Raw genomic sequence first — 18,833 nt, 5'->3', positions numbered from 1 at the left:
CTTTTGCCAACAATCACAAGCCTCCTCTCTGATAGTGACAATTGGTTTGAAATCGAGAAACCTGAAGATTATCATTATCCAGGAAATTTCTCAACAGCTTACCCTCAAAGATTAGGGTATGTTTCCGACATCACGCATCTCCCTTTCTATATGAGGACGATGAACACTTTCTTTTCAACGATATTCAACTAGAAAAAGGCAAACTACGACTTCCACGAAAAATCATGACCAGCATTGATGGGATTAGACAAGAAGTGAACTATCGCATTGCACCATGCATGTGGGGGGGGTTAAACATTGTTCTGTGAAGGGGTGCTTCTACACAGTATCTTCAAGGGAATATCGTCCTTGCCCTGAACACTCTAAGAGCACACTCAATATTGTCAAAGACTGTCCTGTTGAATTTATATATGTCTGGCCAGTTGACAACAAAGACAAACGGCGGTGGCTTTCTGGTCTTGTGAGAACAGGAAACCTCGCATCAACAAATTTCCACAATCATTCTTTCCATGGCCCTACTAAGGTTCCCGCTAAGATTGTATATGACATTCAGCATGCCTTGCAAATCGATCCGACACTCAAGACACATGACATAGTGACAGGTAAGTTCATTGTAACTGCATGATCAAATAACGCTCATGACCATTACTCATTTTGCAGGCAAAGGGATATCATATCTACCAGCAGCTGCGTCTCTTGCCGCAGCACACAAGGGAAAAGTGAAAAACCTTCGTACAGCAACTCTGAGAGAGCCTCAGGAGGAGAGAATTCCTGGAGTAGTGATCTTAACAATTGAGGACGAGACACTAAAGTATGATCGACAACAGAATGAACAGTTGGGAAACCCAGGTGAGCAATGCTACGAAAAAGTAATTCTAGCATAATTGTAAAAGTATGCGTGAAAGAGGCTATAGTTATGTACAACTCTGTTTTTATTGTTCATACAGAGCATATGGAAGAGTATGCAAAGTTGGGTCATCCATACATCTGCAATTATTCTCTCAATCCTACTTCTACCTGGGTTGTGAGCATGAGTCCAATGATGGCAAACATCCTTAGCAAGGCTGATTTCGCAGAAGTAGATGCCACGTTCAAAGCATCTATTGAGCTGGAATACCTGCTGAATATTGTTTGTTTTGACTACAGTTCTCTCCAGTGTAAGTGTAACTAAAGTTACATATGTATTTACTTACAATTATCGGTTTTATTGTTAATTATTATACACAGGGGCAGTTGTGGCTCGCGTACGAATGAACAAGTTGGATGCACCTGCTTACAAACAAGCATTTCATGCTGTTTTCAGTCAAGTAAAGGTGGCACATCCTGAGTTTGCTGTTGGAGATACGCTAAAAGGAATCATCGCTGACTGGTCAGACACCCAACTAAAAGGCCTTCAGAGTGCAGTTGGAGAAGAGAATGCCAACAAAGTGGTGAAAGGTTGCCAAGTAAGCCAAAGAATTGGACTATATATTATGTTCTATTGTTACTTTCTATATGTACGTATAGGTGCATTACCAACGCTTTGTAAGAAGAGTCAGCGAAAGAGTTAACAAGTCACAATCAAAGGCACATAATGCTTTCACTACCATCGCTTACGCCATTCCCAACCTTGACTCAAAACCACATGTAGAGGCTTTATTTAAAGTTTTATGTGGTGACGAACCACTCTCATCAGCTGTACAAATCTTGGACGAGTCAGCACTGTTGAAAGACTACAGCTTGGAACATAAGCCAAGCGATTGGAGGGCAAGCAAAAACTGGTGCAACTGGTGGATGAGACCAAACCACTTGAGTGAGTTGAATGAGCATAATTATAATTTGACATGAATGCATGTTTATCAGCATGTACATTTAGCTATGTTTTTAAACAGGAATGCTCTCTCCATGTTACTGCCTGATGGATCCTGAAACTTTCAGGGAGTTACCTAGCTCAACAAACGCGGTAGAATTACACAATCGATTTGGCAAACCTACTCACCCACTTCCTTTAAAAGGAGCTATGATGGCCACGTATAGGGAGGATATGGCAAAAGGTATAGAGATTATGGCAAAGAGAAAAGGTCTCTCTACATCCTTTGACAGCCCTTCAGAAAGTGCACGTTCCAAGAGGACAGACCAGCAAAACCGAGCTCGTCAAAAGAGACTGCACACAGATAATGATGACCCAGAAGGTCCTCCCGACACAAAACGTGCATTCAATTCAGGTGATCATACACCAACAGGTCACAAGAAAACAAGACACAGTTTTAAGTTAGCAGACAGCAGCAATAGGAGAAATCAGGTTGGTACTAAAAATTATGAGAAGATGGGGCAAAGCGTATTATATTTAGTAGATCGATCTAACATGATTTTTATAATTACGCATATAGGAGGATGTACAAACAATTAAGAGAGTACACTTTAAATCATTAATTTTATGTATATAATTATAGGTATAGTATTTACATATAGAATTCGTTCAGACTGAGTTATTTTTATGCAGATAAAATTCTGATCTCGGATAGTCCTCCAACACCCACCGAGTATTGGATTTCAGTTCTGAAACTTACGAACAATGATAGGTCGATGTAGTAGTATTGGTTATTGTATTTATAGCTTACAATATAGTGATGTAATGGCTTATGTTGAGTTATGTAATAACATGTGTTCTGGACTAAAAGTGATTGATTATATCTTATGAATCTTATGAGACCTAGTGATTCTAGAGCATATTACATGGTGGCAGCGGTGGGATCCGAACCCACGCCATCGAAATGACTGGTGATTATATCTTATGAATCTTATGAGACCTAGTGATTCTAGAGCATATTACATGGTGGAAGCGGTGGTTAGTACTCTTCTTTAGACACTACAAAGAGTTTTGTGAAAAATCAGAGAGTAACTAGAACCAAGAACGATGGCTACAGCAACGTATCAAGTCACACCTCCGGAACCATTTAACTTTGGTACTCCAAACGAATGGACAAAATGGATTAGGCGATTTGAACGCTTTAGAAGTGCATCAGGACTGGAAGCGCAACCAGAAAAAGCACAGGTCAACACATCATATATACGATGGGAACACAGGCAGATGACATCTTCCACTCGTTTGATTTGACTGAAGACCAAAAAAAGGAATACGAAACAGTCAAAGGCAAGTTCGATGGACACTTTGTTAAAAGGACCAATGTCATTTACGAGAGGGCCATGTTTAACAGACGAAGACAGGAAGAAGGAGAAACTGTCAATGCTTTCATAACAGCTCTCCACACACAAGCAGAGAAGTGTGCATATGGAGTACTGAAAGAAGAGATGATTAGGGACAGAATAGTAGTCGGCATTCGAGATGCGACTTTGTCACTAAAACTTCAGCTAGACTCAGCACTTACCTTGGAGAAAGCAGTCACACAAGCCAGAGAGGCAGAAACTGTTAAAATGCAACAACCATTAATCCGCCAAGGAAAAGAAAAAGAACCAGATACCAGAGAAGTGAATGCCTTTCGAAAAGGATTTAAAGGAAAAGGACAAGGAAGACAACCTTTCGAGAACAGAAAACGATTTAACGATAAAACTGTTAACGACAAAATAAGTTGTGTCCGCTGTGGAAAAACACCGGGACATGAAAAGCAACATTGCCCAGCTAAAGAGGCTACATGCCACGTGTGGAAAACGAGGACATTACAAGTCTCAGTGCAAAACTAAACACATCCGAGAAATACACAAAAGCGAGGAGTTTTTTCTGGGAGCTGTGCAATCAAAAGAAAATAAACAATGGAAAATCACTCTAGACTTCAATGGACAGCCCACCGAATTTCAGATCGATACAGGGGCAGAGGTCAACCTAATATCAGAACGAGAGTACAAGAAAGCTGGTGCCCCACCACTGTCGCCAGTACATCAGACATTCAGAGGTCCAAACAAGTATGTGATTCCTGTCATGGGACAATTCATGGGAAAAATTAAACGGAATGACAGGGAGATAGAGCAAGAGATCTATGTCGTGAAGAATCTCCACAAATCCCTACTGGGACAGCCAGCGATAGAAGCTCTAGGACTGATCAAAATGATCGACCAAGTCAAAGCAGCAAAGCTAAACCCAACAAAACAGTTTCCAGAACTCTTCACAGGTCTGGGGAAACTAAGAGCAGAATACGATATCAAGCTCCAACCCGAACACACACCATATGCCATTACGATACCAAGACGAGTTCCAGTTCCGCTACGGAAGAAAGTGAAACAAGAGTTGGATCGAATGGAGACACAGGGAGTGATAAGCAAGATCACACAGCCCACTGAATGGTGTGCAGGCATGGTGGTAGCCCCAAAACTGAATGGAAATGTGCGTATTTGTGTCGATCTAACACGCCTAAACAACAGTGTACGCAGAGAGAGACATCCATTACCTTCAGTGGACCAAGTCCTAGCGCAATTGGCAGGAGCAAAGATATTCTCCAAGTTGGATGCCAATTCAGGGTTCTGGCAAATTCCCCTTGCCGAAGAATCTATCCCCCTCACCACATTCATGACCCCTTTTGGAAGGTATTGCTTCCACAGATTGCCTTTCGGCATCACATCAGCTCCAGAGCATTTTCAAAGGCGAATGTCAGAGATGGTTGGAGATATGGAGGGAGTAGTATGTCTGATCGATGATTTCCTCATCTATGGATCAAACCAACAAGAACATGATGAGAGACTGACGAAGGTGCTCACCAAGCTTGGAAAAGAAGGTCTTACACTCAACAAAGAGAAATGCAAGTTTTCTCAGAACCAAGTAAGATTCCTGGGCCATATTATCGACGAAAGTGGCATAAGAGGAGACCCAGAGAAAGTGGCTGCGATCCAGAAGATTCCAACCCCAACGAACGTCCGAGAAGTTCGCAGATTCCTGGGAACAGTAAACCAGATGAGCAAATTTGCACCGAATTTAGCAGAGATCAACAAACCGATACGAGATTTATTGGTCAAAGACAACCAGTGGACATGGGGAGAACCACAGCAAAGTGCATTCGATCAGATCAAAGAGATGCTAACAACAAGCCCTGTCTTAGCTCTTTTCGACCCAATGTTGGACACAACAGTCTCAGCAGATGCATCCTCCTATGGCCTTGGAGCCACACTCCTACAGAAACAAGCAGATGGGAATCTCAAACCGATTGGATACATCTCAAGATCGATGACTCCTACTGAGCAGCGATATGCACAGATAGAAAAGGAGGCATTGGCACTTACATGGGCGAGTGAAAGGTATTCGGAGTATCTCATTGGCATGGACTTTCACATCCAGACTGACCACAAGCCACTAGTCCCCCTGTTCAGTGTTAAGCCATTGGACAAATTACCCCTCAGAGTGCAAAGATTCCGACTTCGAATGATGCGATTTTGCTACACTATTTCTCATGTTCCTGGAAAGGATCTAATAGTAGCAGACATGTTGTCGAGAGCACCAGTCGGTAATCCAATGCAAGACAATCACGACCTAGAGGCAGAGGGAAACGTGTATATAGAGATGGTTTTGAAACATCTTCCGGCGTCAGATAAACTCCTAGAAGAAATTAAAGAGAAACAGAACCAAGATGAAACATGTCAACAACTCAAAAAGTATTGCCTGCAAGGATGGCCAGATAAACACCAACTTACAGGATCCCTCAAGCAATGTTACCAAGTTGCTGCAGAATTGTCAGTACAAAACGGCATTCTGATGAGAGGAAACAGGATCTTAATACCAGCTGAAATGCGACTACAGATGTTAGATAAGCTACATCAAGGTCACCAGGGAATAGAGAAGTGCAGACAACGAGCACGTGTGTCAGTTTGGTGGCCAGGCTTGTCTAAACAAATGGAAGAGCTCGTAAGAAGCTGTCCAGAATGTTGTAAACTACAAAAGCAGAGAGCAGAACCGCTAGTTGCCTCAGAATTTCCGGATCTACCATTTCAAAAAGTAGGCACTGACCTATTCGAATGGAAGAAAGAAAACTATTTGATGATTGTCAATTATTACTCGAGATACATGGAAATTGCAAGACTCAAACAGACAACCACAGAGGAAGTAATGCGACACACGAAAAGCATTTTTGCAAGACATGGAATACCCGAAACGGTAGTGTCAGACAATGGACCCCAGTACAGCTCAGGACTCTACCGAGAGTTTGCTAACAACTTTGGATTTCATCACGTTACGTCAAGTCCGTACCACCCTCAAAGTAACGGAGAGGCAGAAAGAGCTATAGGAACGCTAAAGAATCTACTCAAGAAAGAGAAGGATCCATACTTAGCATTATTGGTTTATCGAACCACACCACTCAAAAATGGGTATAGTCCAGCGGAGCTCTTGATGAATCGAAAACTCAGAACAACAGTTCCGATAACGAGAGAAATGAGGAAACCGATGGTCCCAAATGTGGAGTCTCTGGAACACAAAGAAGAGACACAGAGAGCAAAACAGAAGCACACATTCGATCAACACTACGGAGTTAGAGAGTTATCTCAATTGATACCAGGAAATACGGTTTGGCTACCTGATCGAGAAGAGGAAGCTATAGTAGACGAAGAAGTAGCTCCAAGATCCTACACAGTACTCACTCCAGGTGGAACCTATAGGAGAAACAGAAGGAATCTAGTTGAGATAAATCTGCAAAGAGAAACATCTGAGAATCAGACAGAATCCGACAGTCAAGTTCAAACTCAAACGGACACACAGACTCCTCGGAGAAGTGGCAGACAAACACGTCCTGTTACTCGATACGAACCAACATGGAAATAATCCTAGGTGAACAGTGAACTAAGAAAGGGAGATGTAGTAGTATTGGTTATTGTATTTATAGCTTACAATATAGTGATGTAATGGCTTATGTTGAGTTATGTAATAACATGTGTTCTGGACTAAAAGTGATTGATTATATCTTATGAATCTTATGAGACCTAGTGATTCTAGAGCATATTACAGTCGATACTACTGAAAGGAGGCTTACTCACTGACAAGCACATGGATGCTTGTCTAAACACCCTATCAAAGCAATTCCCTGGTATTCCAGATCCTCAGACAGCTCTCCTTGCCCAACTTCCAGGATCTCTTAAAGCCGCCCAACAAAAATCTATGTTTTTTCACAATTTTTCTGGTCATTGGACACTGTCAAGTCTTAGCAGTGGCATCGTCTTCCTCTTCGATTCCCTTCTGCCAAAGGAGCTCGACCTGAAGTTAAAAGAGCAGATGCTGTCGCTCTATGGAAAATGCCTGGTACAAAGACCATATGTACAGCGCCAAAAGGGCAGCAAGGACTGTGGGTGCTTTGCAATCGCCTTTTGTGTGTCATTGTTATACGGGGAAGATCCTTCGAGTTTGCTGTTTAACCAGAAGGAGATGCGAGGACACATATTCAGCTGCTTGACACAGGAAAGCTTTCTACCTTTCCCTGCATGTGCCCTGACAAAGAAAGCAAGACGTCCTCTTGAACTATGCCTTGATTAGTTTTTGACATTGATAGTTTAATAAGTTAAATTGTCCCTTCTTCACCATACAAATTTGAAGCATAATTAATGATTGTTGTTAGTGCAAACAGGATAAATTCTCTCCTATAGTTATTTAGGAGAGACTTAGTGCCCTCAGATATTAAGCTAGCCTCGATTCCAGGCCGATTAAAATATTTTAATCGGCCTGGAATCGAGGCTAATATTAAGCGTACCCCATATTATCATAGGAGAGACTTAGTGCCCCCAGACATTAGGCATTGTCCATATTATTATAGGAGAGCTTTAGTGCTGGGCACACCAAATCATTCCTATAGTCATATCTTATATATAGGAAAGGTTTAATGCGAGGGGCATTGCATCCTTCCTAAAGTAATATAAACGGCCCTCAATCATTACACATTATCCATATTATTATAGGAGAGACTTAGTGCCGAGCATTAAGCATATCCCATATCATTATAGGAGAGACTTAGTGCCCTCAATCATAAAGCATATCCCATATTATTATATAGGAGAGATTTAGTGCCGAGCATTAAATGTTTCCTATAGTATATAGGAGAGCTTTAATGCCAATGGACATTAATGCTCTTCTATATACCTGGGGAAATTGTTTAATGCACATGCATTATAAAAATGCTTCATAGTATATAGGAGAGATATAGTGCCGACGAGCATTAAAGCTCTCCTATATACTTGGGCACTTTTTTCATTTAGTGACATTCTGTACGGAACCATATTATAATACGAGTATACGTTCTGATCGAGTGCATGCATGCATGCTTGCATATATATAACTTCACAAAACATTCTACACAATAGAGAATAATCCCTGTAGAGATATCTTCATGCAGTTATTGGTCCAGTATCTGAAGCTTCAACAATACATGGGCGAATGGCTTGACGCATAATGATGTTGGGACCACTTTCATGCATTTACTACAAAACAGCCCCACCCCACTCCACTGCTGCAAAACAGCTCGAGCCCCCTCTCCCTACAAAGAAGAGCCACTTCCGGCTCTACGCATCTAAACCATGCATTCTGGGCCTATATCAAGTTCAACAGCACATGCGCAGTATAGAATGGCCAAAAAATGGCAAAAAAAAATCACCAGTTAATTGTCATTTGCCAAATATAATGCTCGTCAAAGTTTTACTGTTAATCAATGCTCAATCAAATAGTTGGGTTGTGGTAAAACCTTATCACAGCAGCTGTACTGTGGGTCTACACATACAAGAGTGACCTCCATAATAAGTTATAGTTGTGACACATGCACGAGTGCCACATGGGATATATTGGCTCAGTAGTGACGTAGGCCCGAGGGCCGCAGGCCTCGAGGGCAAACGGCACTACTGAGCCAATATATCCCATGTGCGCACGAGTGCTGGGTGTAACCAGGGATACAAAAGAAAGGGGATTGGAAACCATATCAAAACATTGCAATGTGAAATGTCAAATTAAAATTGTTATCGCCCACTCAATAATTGTGACGTTTTCGTGTCATAACTTGTCATTTATTTGTCATTAATTTCCTCTTCATAATAAATAATAAAAGTACTGCAGTGTAATTAGCAAACAAGGTAGCATAGATTCAAGTTAGCATCTGTACCTTTCTTCTGCAGACCAGATTATACTTTAATCTTGGTTCCTAACTCAAAATACAATGAAAAAGAGAATACACTAAGTCTGTAATCAGTTATCAGTGTCACTGTTCGGACTTTCATCCAGTCCATCAAGTCTACCAGCTATTCTCTCCATTCATAATTACTCTACTCATCATCATATCCGATATATATATGTTAACTATCTCTTGATGGATCGTCAGTGTCGGTAAATCCCACCAGGAGAGAGTTTTTCAGGGGCTTTCTTCAGTTCCTGGGCACTGTCTTTGCTTTGCCTTGCTTGTCTTGGAAACTTAACATCAGCTCTATGTTACAGTAGTATACCTTGGCTGTTACTTGGGCTGATCTGTCATCTTCAGTAGGTATACAGTAGTCTAGCTGGCACAATAAACTTAAGCTAGCTCTACTTACATGCACTTATGCAAAATTAACGCTGCTTAACACTAACAGGAAACTAGGCAACCCACATTCATATGAATCCTTAGGAATTACTTGTGCTGCCTAGCACCGAACTAAAGGTAAATACCCTTCCCACAAAAATTTATGATGTAAAGTATGGGACAGTCCCTTTTCAGTTACTGCAATTCAATGGTAAAACTGTCATCACTGTTATATTTCAAACCTGAAAAACACTGTATGCAGCTCATGTAGAAACTGCATGTGAGGTATCATTGGAAAGAGTAATAGCTAGATTATACAATAGAGAGCAAACTAAAATTATTTCTAGGTAAAATTCCTTCTGTTTTAGTGTTTGAAGTACAAATTGTGTGTTTTTGTCTCACTTTTTACTGCATTTGTATACTTGTAGATTAAATGTTTGATGACAACTTTTACATATTTTTTACATTCATTTGACAAAATGTTTTGATATGGACCGCCCACGCCCTGTGTAAAAGGACTGGCATCCGGTGAAGCACTCCGCGTTATGATTTCGCACTCGCGATTATTTTTGTTTTGACCGTACTCTGGTTGTATTTCAACTGTTTCTAGCTCTCCTATCCACTACACAGCCAAAAATCCACTGGTCCGTTTCAGGCCGTTAGTTGAAAACGGGCCGTTACGGCCCCGTGAACGGCCTGTATACAGGATGTAGCCCACCCACGTCCTGTATACAGGCCGTTCTCACGGGCTGTAAACAGGACTTTAGCCCACGTCCTGTTTACAGCCCGTGGATACGGGCCTGTATCAGGGCGTAGCATCCACGTCCTGTATTACAGGCTGTTGCAGCTGTAGCTTATGCGCATGCGCTAGCTTGGGGCAGGATGACGTCACCTGACTACAAAAAGAGAATGAGACAGACAGAGCTCTAAGAAAAAATCCTGCTGCTTGTCACAAGAGGAACTGCTGGTCCAAAAAGACAACTTAAAGAGGACTATACAGTCCATTACTATTAGTCTACCTGTGAACAGAAAAAGGTGAAGCTGTAGCAGCATGTTATTATAACAGTTATATTATTTTTATTGAACTTTCTCATAGCAGTTTGTGTTCCTCTAGTTCCACAGCTATTTAAAATCTGTAGTGAATTTGACCTCTAGTGTAGTTGGCAGCAAAGGTCTGTAAATTTCACCTCTACTGTATGTTTATAAATTCAGGTTTGCACGTTGTTATGGACTTTTGAAGCTGGAACACCGGCCAATTTTACAAGGTAAACGTTTCGTTTTGCTTCCTTTTTGAAATAATCCTCCTCATCGTAGGCTCCCATCTGAAGTTTTTTCACTTTTGATAAAGAGGTGTTGAAGAATGCTCCCAGGTTTGTTATTCTCTTTCACTAGCATTCACATATTAAACATGCGATCAAATTGACTTTAGATAATGCTGCCGAGTTGAAGTCTGGACTAATTACGTAAGTGCCACTGTTCTATTGTGTTTTGTGATACGTTATTGCTTCTGTAGACACTAGATGTTGTCAAAAGAATGAACTAAAAATAAAGCAACAGTTTCCTGGTAAGAAAATTCAGCAACTATGTAATCTGTGTGAATAGCGTATTGGTGTACAGTTGCGAGATATCTTCGAGATGAAAAAGAGCCCTTGTAATGTGTACAGCACACTGTAAGCTGTTGACTGACTTCATAGTACGCCGGTAAGATTATTCACAGTGGTGTTCTTCTTTTAATCTCCTATCTCTTATTCAGATGTTGCAAAACTCAAGGTTTGTTTATTGTTTTCATCTTTAGCACTCGTTACACATGTTATTTAATAGATTTCTTTATTGGCATGCCGAGTTGGAGTCTGGATGTGTTAGGTAAGTGCCATTATTTTGTATGTGTTTGGTGATGCATTATATGCCTCATAGATTGAAGTTTTTAGACGAATGATAAAGAGAATGCAACAATTGCCTGGTAAGCAACTTAGTTTAATCTATGTGAATAAGTATTATTAGTGTACAGCTGGCGAGCTATCTCGGAGATGAAGAACGGCCCTTCAAGCTGTTCACTGACTTCATAGTACGCCGGTAAGCAGTGGTGTATTTTTTGTATAATTCCCAGCCTCTTCTCCTCAGAGTCAATCTTTGTGTATCTGCACAAAATCAAGACGAATATAAATACAGTAAGTTAGTATACTTATGTGGCGTTAACGTACGGTTCAACTGGTTGTTTTTATCTGCAGTGCCACCGTGGGATGTGAAGACACGGACATGATAATGAGAGACATAATTATATAATGTAGCTGAACAGAAATTAATATATCTTGTTCTTGTCTTCTTTGTCTTTGAATTGTGACCTTTTGAAGCATGATACTAGCTTATTAAATTGTGCATGAGAACAGTATGATACAGGCTGAATACAGGCCGTTTGTACGGGCTGTTTACAGGCTGTATGTGAACGGCCTGTTTAGTAGTGTCTACCCAACGGTCCCGTATCAGGATGTGGTAAACGTCCTGTAACGGACATGTAACGGACCTGACACGCCCCGTGGATTTTTGGCTGTGTAGCAATCACTCAGGGGCTGGGAGGTACTCAAGAAAAGTAAGCTTATACCACTGACAAGCTCTAAGTTCGTTGTCTTTACTCTGTTTCCAATTTTTGTTGAGTTTAGCTTAAATTACTCTATGTCAAGTTTTCTCTGCCCCTCCTGTGAAGTCAAAACAGCAAAGGACATTGCTTGACTTGGTTATTATGTATCTAAGTGCTATATAGGATGGTTTCATGCTATAGATGAGCTGTACTGTTCATAAACGTTTGCAGTATAGTCCTTCAAACTGCTTTAGTATAGTCTACTTTTAGACACACCACAGGCCTGTCCCTCCCACGACTTCATAGTAAGGGCTATTCCTTCTTGTATAGCATTTATTTGTCTAGTGATAGTGGCTGCGTGGCTTACTGGACTTTTTCATTGTTTTAGAGCTAAATCCTCTTTACTTTTCAACATTAAAAATGATCTGTTTCTATGTACAACACATTGTAGAGGAGTCAAGACAGGTAATGAGCATGCTGACTATAAATATAATCCTTTGTAGTTTTAGCCACGCCCTATAACACGGAATGCTTCACGCAAAAATTTCGCAAAAATTTCGTTTCCAATCGATCCCCTTTCTTTTGTATCTCTGGTGTAACAACTAATTTGTTGCATCCTGTATCCATATATGGTCTGCAAAAGCTTGCGAAACTAGTTTAGAAACTAGATTTATCTTGCAACCAGTCCAGCTACTAGTGCTAGTGAGCTATGACTATATGAGCGATGGCTCTAGATTTGGATTTCTCTGATGTAACGGTTGAAGATCTCGACGACTGGGAAGAGGTAGTAAGTACCTCCATAATGTTGCGAGCCGAAAAAGATGCAGCAAAAATTGACTGGGATGCCATACCTCCTGACAAACTCATTTTAGGCACTGAGGCACTGTCCTATGTCTCCAAACCACGTCTAGCAAAGCGAGTGAAGCACCAGGAACTTCAAAACGTGACTAATTGTGCGGCAAGTTGGCATAATTATATGGAAAAACAAATCACAGTCTGCGGGCTACTGGGGCCACACGATTGTTTGCTGCAAATGTTCCAGAGAAGTTAATAGCTGAACGTACTGGTCATCGCAGTACAAAAGGTCTACGAGTGTATGAACGTACTTCCATGGAACAGAAACAGTCAGTGTCTGATATCATTGCTTGTTCTTCTAAACGGGACTTCGAAGAAGAAGAGACTAGCAGGGGCGATCCTAGGATTCAGTCAATGGAGGTGCTCATTGCGCGCGCCGCAAAATTTAAACCACGCCCACTTTCGGGGCCACGCCCCTTTTGTCGGCAACGCCCACTGTTTTCTAGATGGTGCACAGTACTGACAGTACGTACAACAGTAGCCTCGATTCCAAGCCGCTGAGAAAGACACACTATTCAAGGGGCTGGAGTCGAGGCTAGTACAACAGTACAGTGCCATCAGCAAGTCAAGAATGTTTATGACCAGAAGCTCAATTCGCCTGGGATGGCAAACTCTAGCCAACTCTTCTTAAGGTATGTCAAATGTCAATGCAATCATGTCTAGTCTAGTCTCTGTGTAAATGTAGAAGTGTAAGTGATGATAAACGTTTGTTCCTTTGCTTGATCTGACGACAGTCTTGATTCTTTTCTTTTCAGGCCACTAAAAGATTGATCAGCTTACCAGGAGGTGACAGGCAGCGTACAAAGTATGACCACCAGTACCTTGATGTTGAGGAAAAGAGACTTTGTAGTTTACATTGCAAACATTGATTATTATTAATTTATTGTACACATGTAGGCTTAATTATATAATTATACTAGATACATTCATGTACCTTATGTACCTGGATCCAAGAACCTTGTTGTGCTGCATGTTGTGAAGCAAGCTCAAGTGTTCTATGTGTTTGATACAGCAAACCACTTCCTGCTGCCTAGCCTTATTATTGAGCCCCTCCCCACTCTTTACCCAGACGATCGAAGAAAAGTAAGTTTTTTAGGCCAGCTTAGCTAGCTAGCTAGATCTAACTGGTATAAAGTTATTGTAACTATCACTATTAAGCTGTAGATAGCTGCAATAAGTGTAGCTTCCTTCTAGCCAGCCAGTGATGGTTGAACTATCTACTTGAGCTTCTCTGAGTCTGGATAGGGTGCTGGAGCACCAGAGTCTGGATGGGGGTGCTGGAGCACCCTAAGCACCACCCTGTGTACGCCCCTGACTAGCAGACTCACTAGCTCTGGAAATCCGAATAAAATTTCTTTTGACAACTGTGAGAACCGCACTTTCAATCAAATTTGTCCAAAAGAGTGATTGTTAATTATGTTACGTGTGCTTGTGATGGTTCAAGGAAGTCATGAATATACTTAATGAAAACCACTAGTAACTACAACGGTGTTATACTATAAAAGGAACCGTTTCAGGTTACTGCGTGGTGGGTGGGCTTTAGGTCACTTAAGCCACGCTATGCCAGTATCCAGATAGTGGCACAGTTCACGGCTTGACCTGTGCCATAACCCTTTCCCGTTCAGCCGCACACAATCTGGAGATGGGCGTGGGTCAATGGCTGCAGGGGGTTCGCATGGTTAGCACTGGATAATAGTAGTCTTAAGGTCAGCATGTAAGCTGCAAAGCATGCAGTAGTGACTATTGACTATAGTCTATACCGAGTTTAATCTAAAGTAGCGAGCTCTTTTATCTATGGGTGCACTGAGCTAGCTCCGCAGAATCAGTAGATCTATATTCTATAGCTAGCTAGCTGGCCGGCCATGAGCAAGAGAAGGATAAGTGTGAAGCCTAAGTCTCAATCTATCTCCTACTTTGAAGTATCTCCTTCAAAACGTCGTGCTGTGCATAAAAAGTCTCTCTCTTTATCTGCTGTGCCAGAATCCTCTTCTGTTAATTCTTCCAGCAGTACTAGGTTCCTCTCCAGTGATAAAAATGAAGCTGAAGAAGTAGATGTACATGGAGCGAGCAGGCCTACTGATGTTATCAGTGGCGACTCTCCAGATGTATTAATCAGTAGTGAGTGGCATGATCATGATCCAGAGAGCTCGGGGCAGGATGACACCACTTTTCCAGACACGGTGAGCTCAAGTGCTTATGAGAAGCGACACTTCTGCTGACAACTGGGCTGAAGTGCGTGTCCAGTTGCTACGCGCCAGTGTAGAAACCGGAATTCCTTCCCCTTGTTCTGTGTGTGCCGAGTGTAAAGAACCCGCTGTTGCAATTTGCCGGGATTGTGGACCACAGGCATACTACTGTGCCAACCATGTGGACTCAGTACACTCTCTGACAAATATTTTTCATCGACCTTTTCTCTGGAAAGTATGCACTAATCAAACATACTGCTGTACATTTTTGTGATTATTAAATGCATGCGATCTGATTTTACAGAATGGAATGCTTCACCCATACTATTTCAAGCAGTCGAGAACCTTTCCAGCACTTCATTGTTGCTGTACAACTTACATAAAAGAAGTTGTTTGTCTTGACCCTAAAGGTATTTGTTTAACTACACTGATATAGCCTGTGTCTAAGAATCCAATGACTTACAGGTTTCCAGCATTGTGTGTGCGTAACCTTCTGCAAGTGTGAGCCTGAGGCTGTTACTCTTGTGCGGCATAACATGTGGCCAGCGACACCAGCAACTCCCACCCTAGCATTTCATCAGGATCTGCTACTATGGATGGAGTCACTTTTGCTGGAAGGGTGTATTGGTGTCGATGCTTTTTGTCGTTCTCTTGAATACAAAATTGGAAGAGATATCAGCAAACAAGTATGTGAATTTGATGTCGGTTATAATTATACATTAATTGTTGCGCACTGATGAGGTGTACATGTTGCATGCGTCAGCAATCGCTTGAGGTACACACTTTTAATTGTCAGTTGTTTTAATCTGTTTATTCTTCTATAGCTCCGGAAGATCTATCCTGTCATGATTGATGCATTTGAAGAATATAGGTAGGGTATATTAATTGTGAAAGAACATAATACGACATATTCACATTAACATTCAGGTTCAACAGAATGATATCAACTCGACTGTCTTCTATTTTTGTCTCCTGACTTGAACACTACAGCTATCTGCCCTGCCTGTCCTCAGGTTTGTGGTTTTGTTATAGCAATTAGACTCTGGCAGCCTATACTTACCTTTTACGTGCAGAGCAATGGAACTCAAATTATATCCATGGATGGTGTATTTGGACTATGTCGGAAAAAGTCTGCTGGTGTTAGTGTTCGACCACCACTCTTCTCTGGTGTATTCTTTGAGGAACAGCAAGCAGTAGATGAGTTTGTTGCTGATTATGATACATTTGGCCAGATAATCGACAAGGTAAGGTTTTAGCGTTATACTTAATTGGTCAAGTGTGAAAACCTGCGCTATACAATTTGGATGTAATTAAATAGACTTTTAGCACATTTCACTCAGTTAATTTTATCCTGGCATTAGGGGTGTCATGAGTTCCTCGCTGGAGACACTTTGCGCTCCAAATCAAGGTACGCAGCTCTAGATGAAACTGCCGTGTTTGGAAGCATCTGTCGTCATGAGTTTCCCCAAAGATTTCTGAATATGAAGCATGGAGAAAGGTATGTACGTAACATTAAGGTTTTCAAAAAGAGCATACATGGTGCATTGTTAAAAATTAAGGTATTCTGTATCTTAATTATCTAGACTAGCATATCCTGTGTACCTGCTAAAGAAGGCACACCAAAACAAGGGTGACAAGTGTCTGTTGTTACTGTATGATATTGCCTGCTTACTCGAAACTCATCTGAAGGTTTGTGTCTCAATAGTCAGATCTAATCTTAATTAGTATGCACTCATATTTGATTACTTCTCCAGAATCGTGGACATCTTGACATGTTAGAAAAGACAACATTAGGAGTGCCAATTTTTCATGTCTATGGGCATTGTGCATTCTGTCAGGTAAGAAGAAAGATGCCAAAGCTGTGTGTTAATAACTTACTGTTGTATTATACATGTAGCTGACATATTCACCTAGAGTCCTAACTGGATGCGGACTTACTGATGGTGAAGCTATGGAGAGACTGTGGTCATATCTAAGAAGATTTGCTAAATCCACCAAAGAAATGCGACCATCTCATCGCATTGATGTCCTTACCTCAGCTCTATTATGCATCAAGAGTACGTCTTAATCTAGGTTTGTTTTATGTTAGGGCTACCTTAATTAATATTAGCTCTCAGCACTAGTTGGTATGCACCTATGTATGCTTTGCATAAAGGGAAAAAAAGTGCTAACTCTTGTATACGTAGGGGCATCGTTAGTCAAAAGGCTGAAGAACGCCCAAAACACTCAACATAGTGCAACAGAGGACTTATCAAAGCTAATCAATGAGTCAAATGGTTAGACGTAGTCAAGAATAAAGTTTGTGAATTTTGTGCACTTTTATATTGCACCTTCAGGTACACTGACGGAGTCATCAGCTGAACAATTGCAGAAACAACAACACGGGCTGTTCGCAAGGAGTCAAACTGATCTGAGTGAGCATTAATTATCAGATGATTGTATCAAAATCGTGATGAAACTTTGACAGGTTTCGGGCAACGTCACAAAACCTTTCAGAATATCCTTCATATTGCTCGCGAGCGTAGGTTTTTAATATCTACCAAAGCGAGATACGCTGGTAAGAATGTTAGTCAGCACAATCATGTAATTATATAAATAATAGTTAAGTAATAATTATGATTTAGAAGCCCAAAGAGCTGGTTGTATAGTATCCCGAACGTAGTGAGGGTTCTACTAGCCCTAAGGGCTTCTAAATTATGTGGAAACTTCCTAAACAGCTAGTGTCTAAGCATTAATTTTATTTTTATTATAGCAACCATGATTCTCTAGCCAATCAGATTTTGATCTACATGATTTTCTAAGTTGGATAGAACACTACCTTTAGCCAATCAGATTGTAGTATGTATGCATGCTAACATGATCTATGTACTATGTTACAGATGGTCAATCGATTGCTGCACGCCTTGCAAAGAAGATATCATCAAGTACGAGTACGCTGAAACGAACAGTGAGCAGATTTAATGGTATGCGTCATGATCAATTTGAAGGAGTAGCATACCATCTGCCAGCCAATTTGAATTGGGAGACAGTTTCCAATTTGGAAGAATTGTCTACGTTGGAGGTCGCGTCGGCTGGAAATTGTACCATTCCCATTCATTTGTGGATAAAAGTTGTGAGAGCGTGTAATATGAAGGAAAGGGCAACGGAAGAAGTGAAGATGATAATGGAAGAAATTAATACTGTTGCCAACAACCTGAAATACGAGCATTCCGTAATAAGTCGTCATATACAGGATATCGCCACATCTGATAGTCTGTCTCTGTTTCAGAAAGGTTGCCTTAACCTTTTGCATCGAAGATTATTACTTTGCGAATCTTATTTAATTACGTTTTCCAGAACAGTTAACCAGTATCATACTGTAGAGCTACCTGATACGAGCTTATTAGGTCCAGATGGTTCATTTTTTTACAATTGTCAAATTAATTCATGAACATGATTACCCTTCCGTTACTGATATTATTTGTACAGACAGTAGTAGTGATGATGATTCTGACGTGGACAATTGAACACTTATCTTTTTTATGTACTTTAATTAATAATTTATTAATCACACTTTAATTAATTAGCTATAGGCAGTCATTATTTCTTAAACATCAATGCCTTTTATAAATTGAAGTCAAGGCTATTATAAGTCAACCGCACGCATGCATAATTAAAGTGACAACATTATATGAATATGAACTGCATATAGTTTTGACAATTATATATATAGTCCTAAACTCGGACATAAATTATTATCTATGTCATACATACAATTGTAACATACATAAT

At 40.8% G+C, this 18,833-nt stretch overlaps 2 protein-coding genes and 2 long non-coding RNA genes across 10 annotated transcripts; 3 read left to right on the top strand and 1 right to left on the bottom strand.

The window, feature by feature from the left end:
- Positions 1–1,512: 1,512 nt before the first annotated feature.
- LOC135337984 (uncharacterized protein K02A2.6-like) lies at positions 1,513–7,530 on the top strand. Of its 2 annotated transcripts, XM_064534003.1 has the most exons (3): positions 1,513–1,792; positions 1,872–2,281; positions 2,483–7,530. In XM_064534003.1, the coding sequence occupies exon 3, from the start codon at positions 3,599–3,601 to the stop codon at positions 6,737–6,739; it is 3,141 nt and encodes a 1,046-aa protein (XP_064390073.1). In that variant the 5' UTR covers positions 1,513–1,792; positions 1,872–2,281; positions 2,483–3,598; the 3' UTR covers positions 6,740–7,530. The 2 variants fall into 2 exon arrangements, with proteins under 2 accessions (XP_064390073.1, XP_064390074.1); XM_064534004.1 differs by lacking the exon at positions 1,513–1,792 and having other exon boundaries at positions 1,871–2,281.
- Positions 7,531–10,283: 2,753 nt separating this feature from the next.
- Positions 10,284–11,796, top strand: LOC135336875 (uncharacterized). 3 transcript variants are annotated; one of them, XR_010394968.1, is made up of 11 exons: positions 10,285–10,481; positions 10,659–10,711; positions 10,761–10,816; positions 10,876–11,010; positions 11,064–11,147; positions 11,200–11,216; positions 11,268–11,309; positions 11,361–11,406; positions 11,455–11,519; positions 11,568–11,614; positions 11,675–11,796. It is a non-coding gene; the product is annotated as an uncharacterized LOC135336875 (long non-coding RNA). The 3 variants fall into 3 exon arrangements; XR_010394969.1 differs by having other exon boundaries at positions 10,286–10,481; positions 10,876–10,909; positions 10,960–11,010; positions 11,455–11,614; XR_010394967.1 differs by having other exon boundaries at positions 10,284–10,481; positions 11,455–11,614.
- Positions 11,797–13,465: 1,669 nt separating this feature from the next.
- Positions 13,466–13,940, bottom strand: LOC135337732 (uncharacterized). Its single transcript, XR_010395270.1, has 2 exons — positions 13,820–13,940; positions 13,466–13,697 (listed from the first exon to the last, which is right to left on the bottom strand). It is a non-coding gene; the product is annotated as an uncharacterized LOC135337732 (long non-coding RNA).
- Positions 13,941–15,114: 1,174 nt separating this feature from the next.
- On the top strand, positions 15,115–18,677 carry LOC135337714 (uncharacterized). Of its 4 annotated transcripts, XM_064533668.1 has the most exons (13): positions 15,115–15,297; positions 15,367–15,472; positions 15,528–15,748; positions 15,887–16,075; positions 16,136–16,306; positions 16,424–16,560; positions 16,646–16,751; positions 16,817–16,900; positions 16,960–17,119; positions 17,249–17,338; positions 17,399–17,476; positions 17,530–17,619; positions 17,942–18,677. In XM_064533668.1, exons 5-13 carry the CDS (start codon positions 16,160–16,162, stop codon positions 18,490–18,492), a joined length of 1,443 nt encoding a protein of 480 aa, XP_064389738.1. In that variant the 5' UTR covers positions 15,115–15,297; positions 15,367–15,472; positions 15,528–15,748; positions 15,887–16,075; positions 16,136–16,159; the 3' UTR covers positions 18,493–18,677. The 4 variants fall into 4 exon arrangements, with proteins under 4 accessions (XP_064389738.1, XP_064389737.1, XP_064389739.1 ...); XM_064533667.1 differs by having other exon boundaries at positions 15,115–15,472; XM_064533669.1 differs by lacking the exon at positions 17,530–17,619 and having other exon boundaries at positions 15,116–15,472.
- Positions 18,678–18,833: the final 156 nt, after the last annotated feature.

The sequence above is a fragment of the Halichondria panicea genome, chromosome 6 (genome assembly GCF_963675165.1).
Source record: "Halichondria panicea chromosome 6, odHalPani1.1, whole genome shotgun sequence".
In the NCBI taxonomy this organism is placed as follows: domain Eukaryota; kingdom Metazoa; phylum Porifera; class Demospongiae; order Suberitida; family Halichondriidae; genus Halichondria; species Halichondria panicea.
This window is presented reverse-complemented; position numbering and strand designations above follow the sequence as displayed.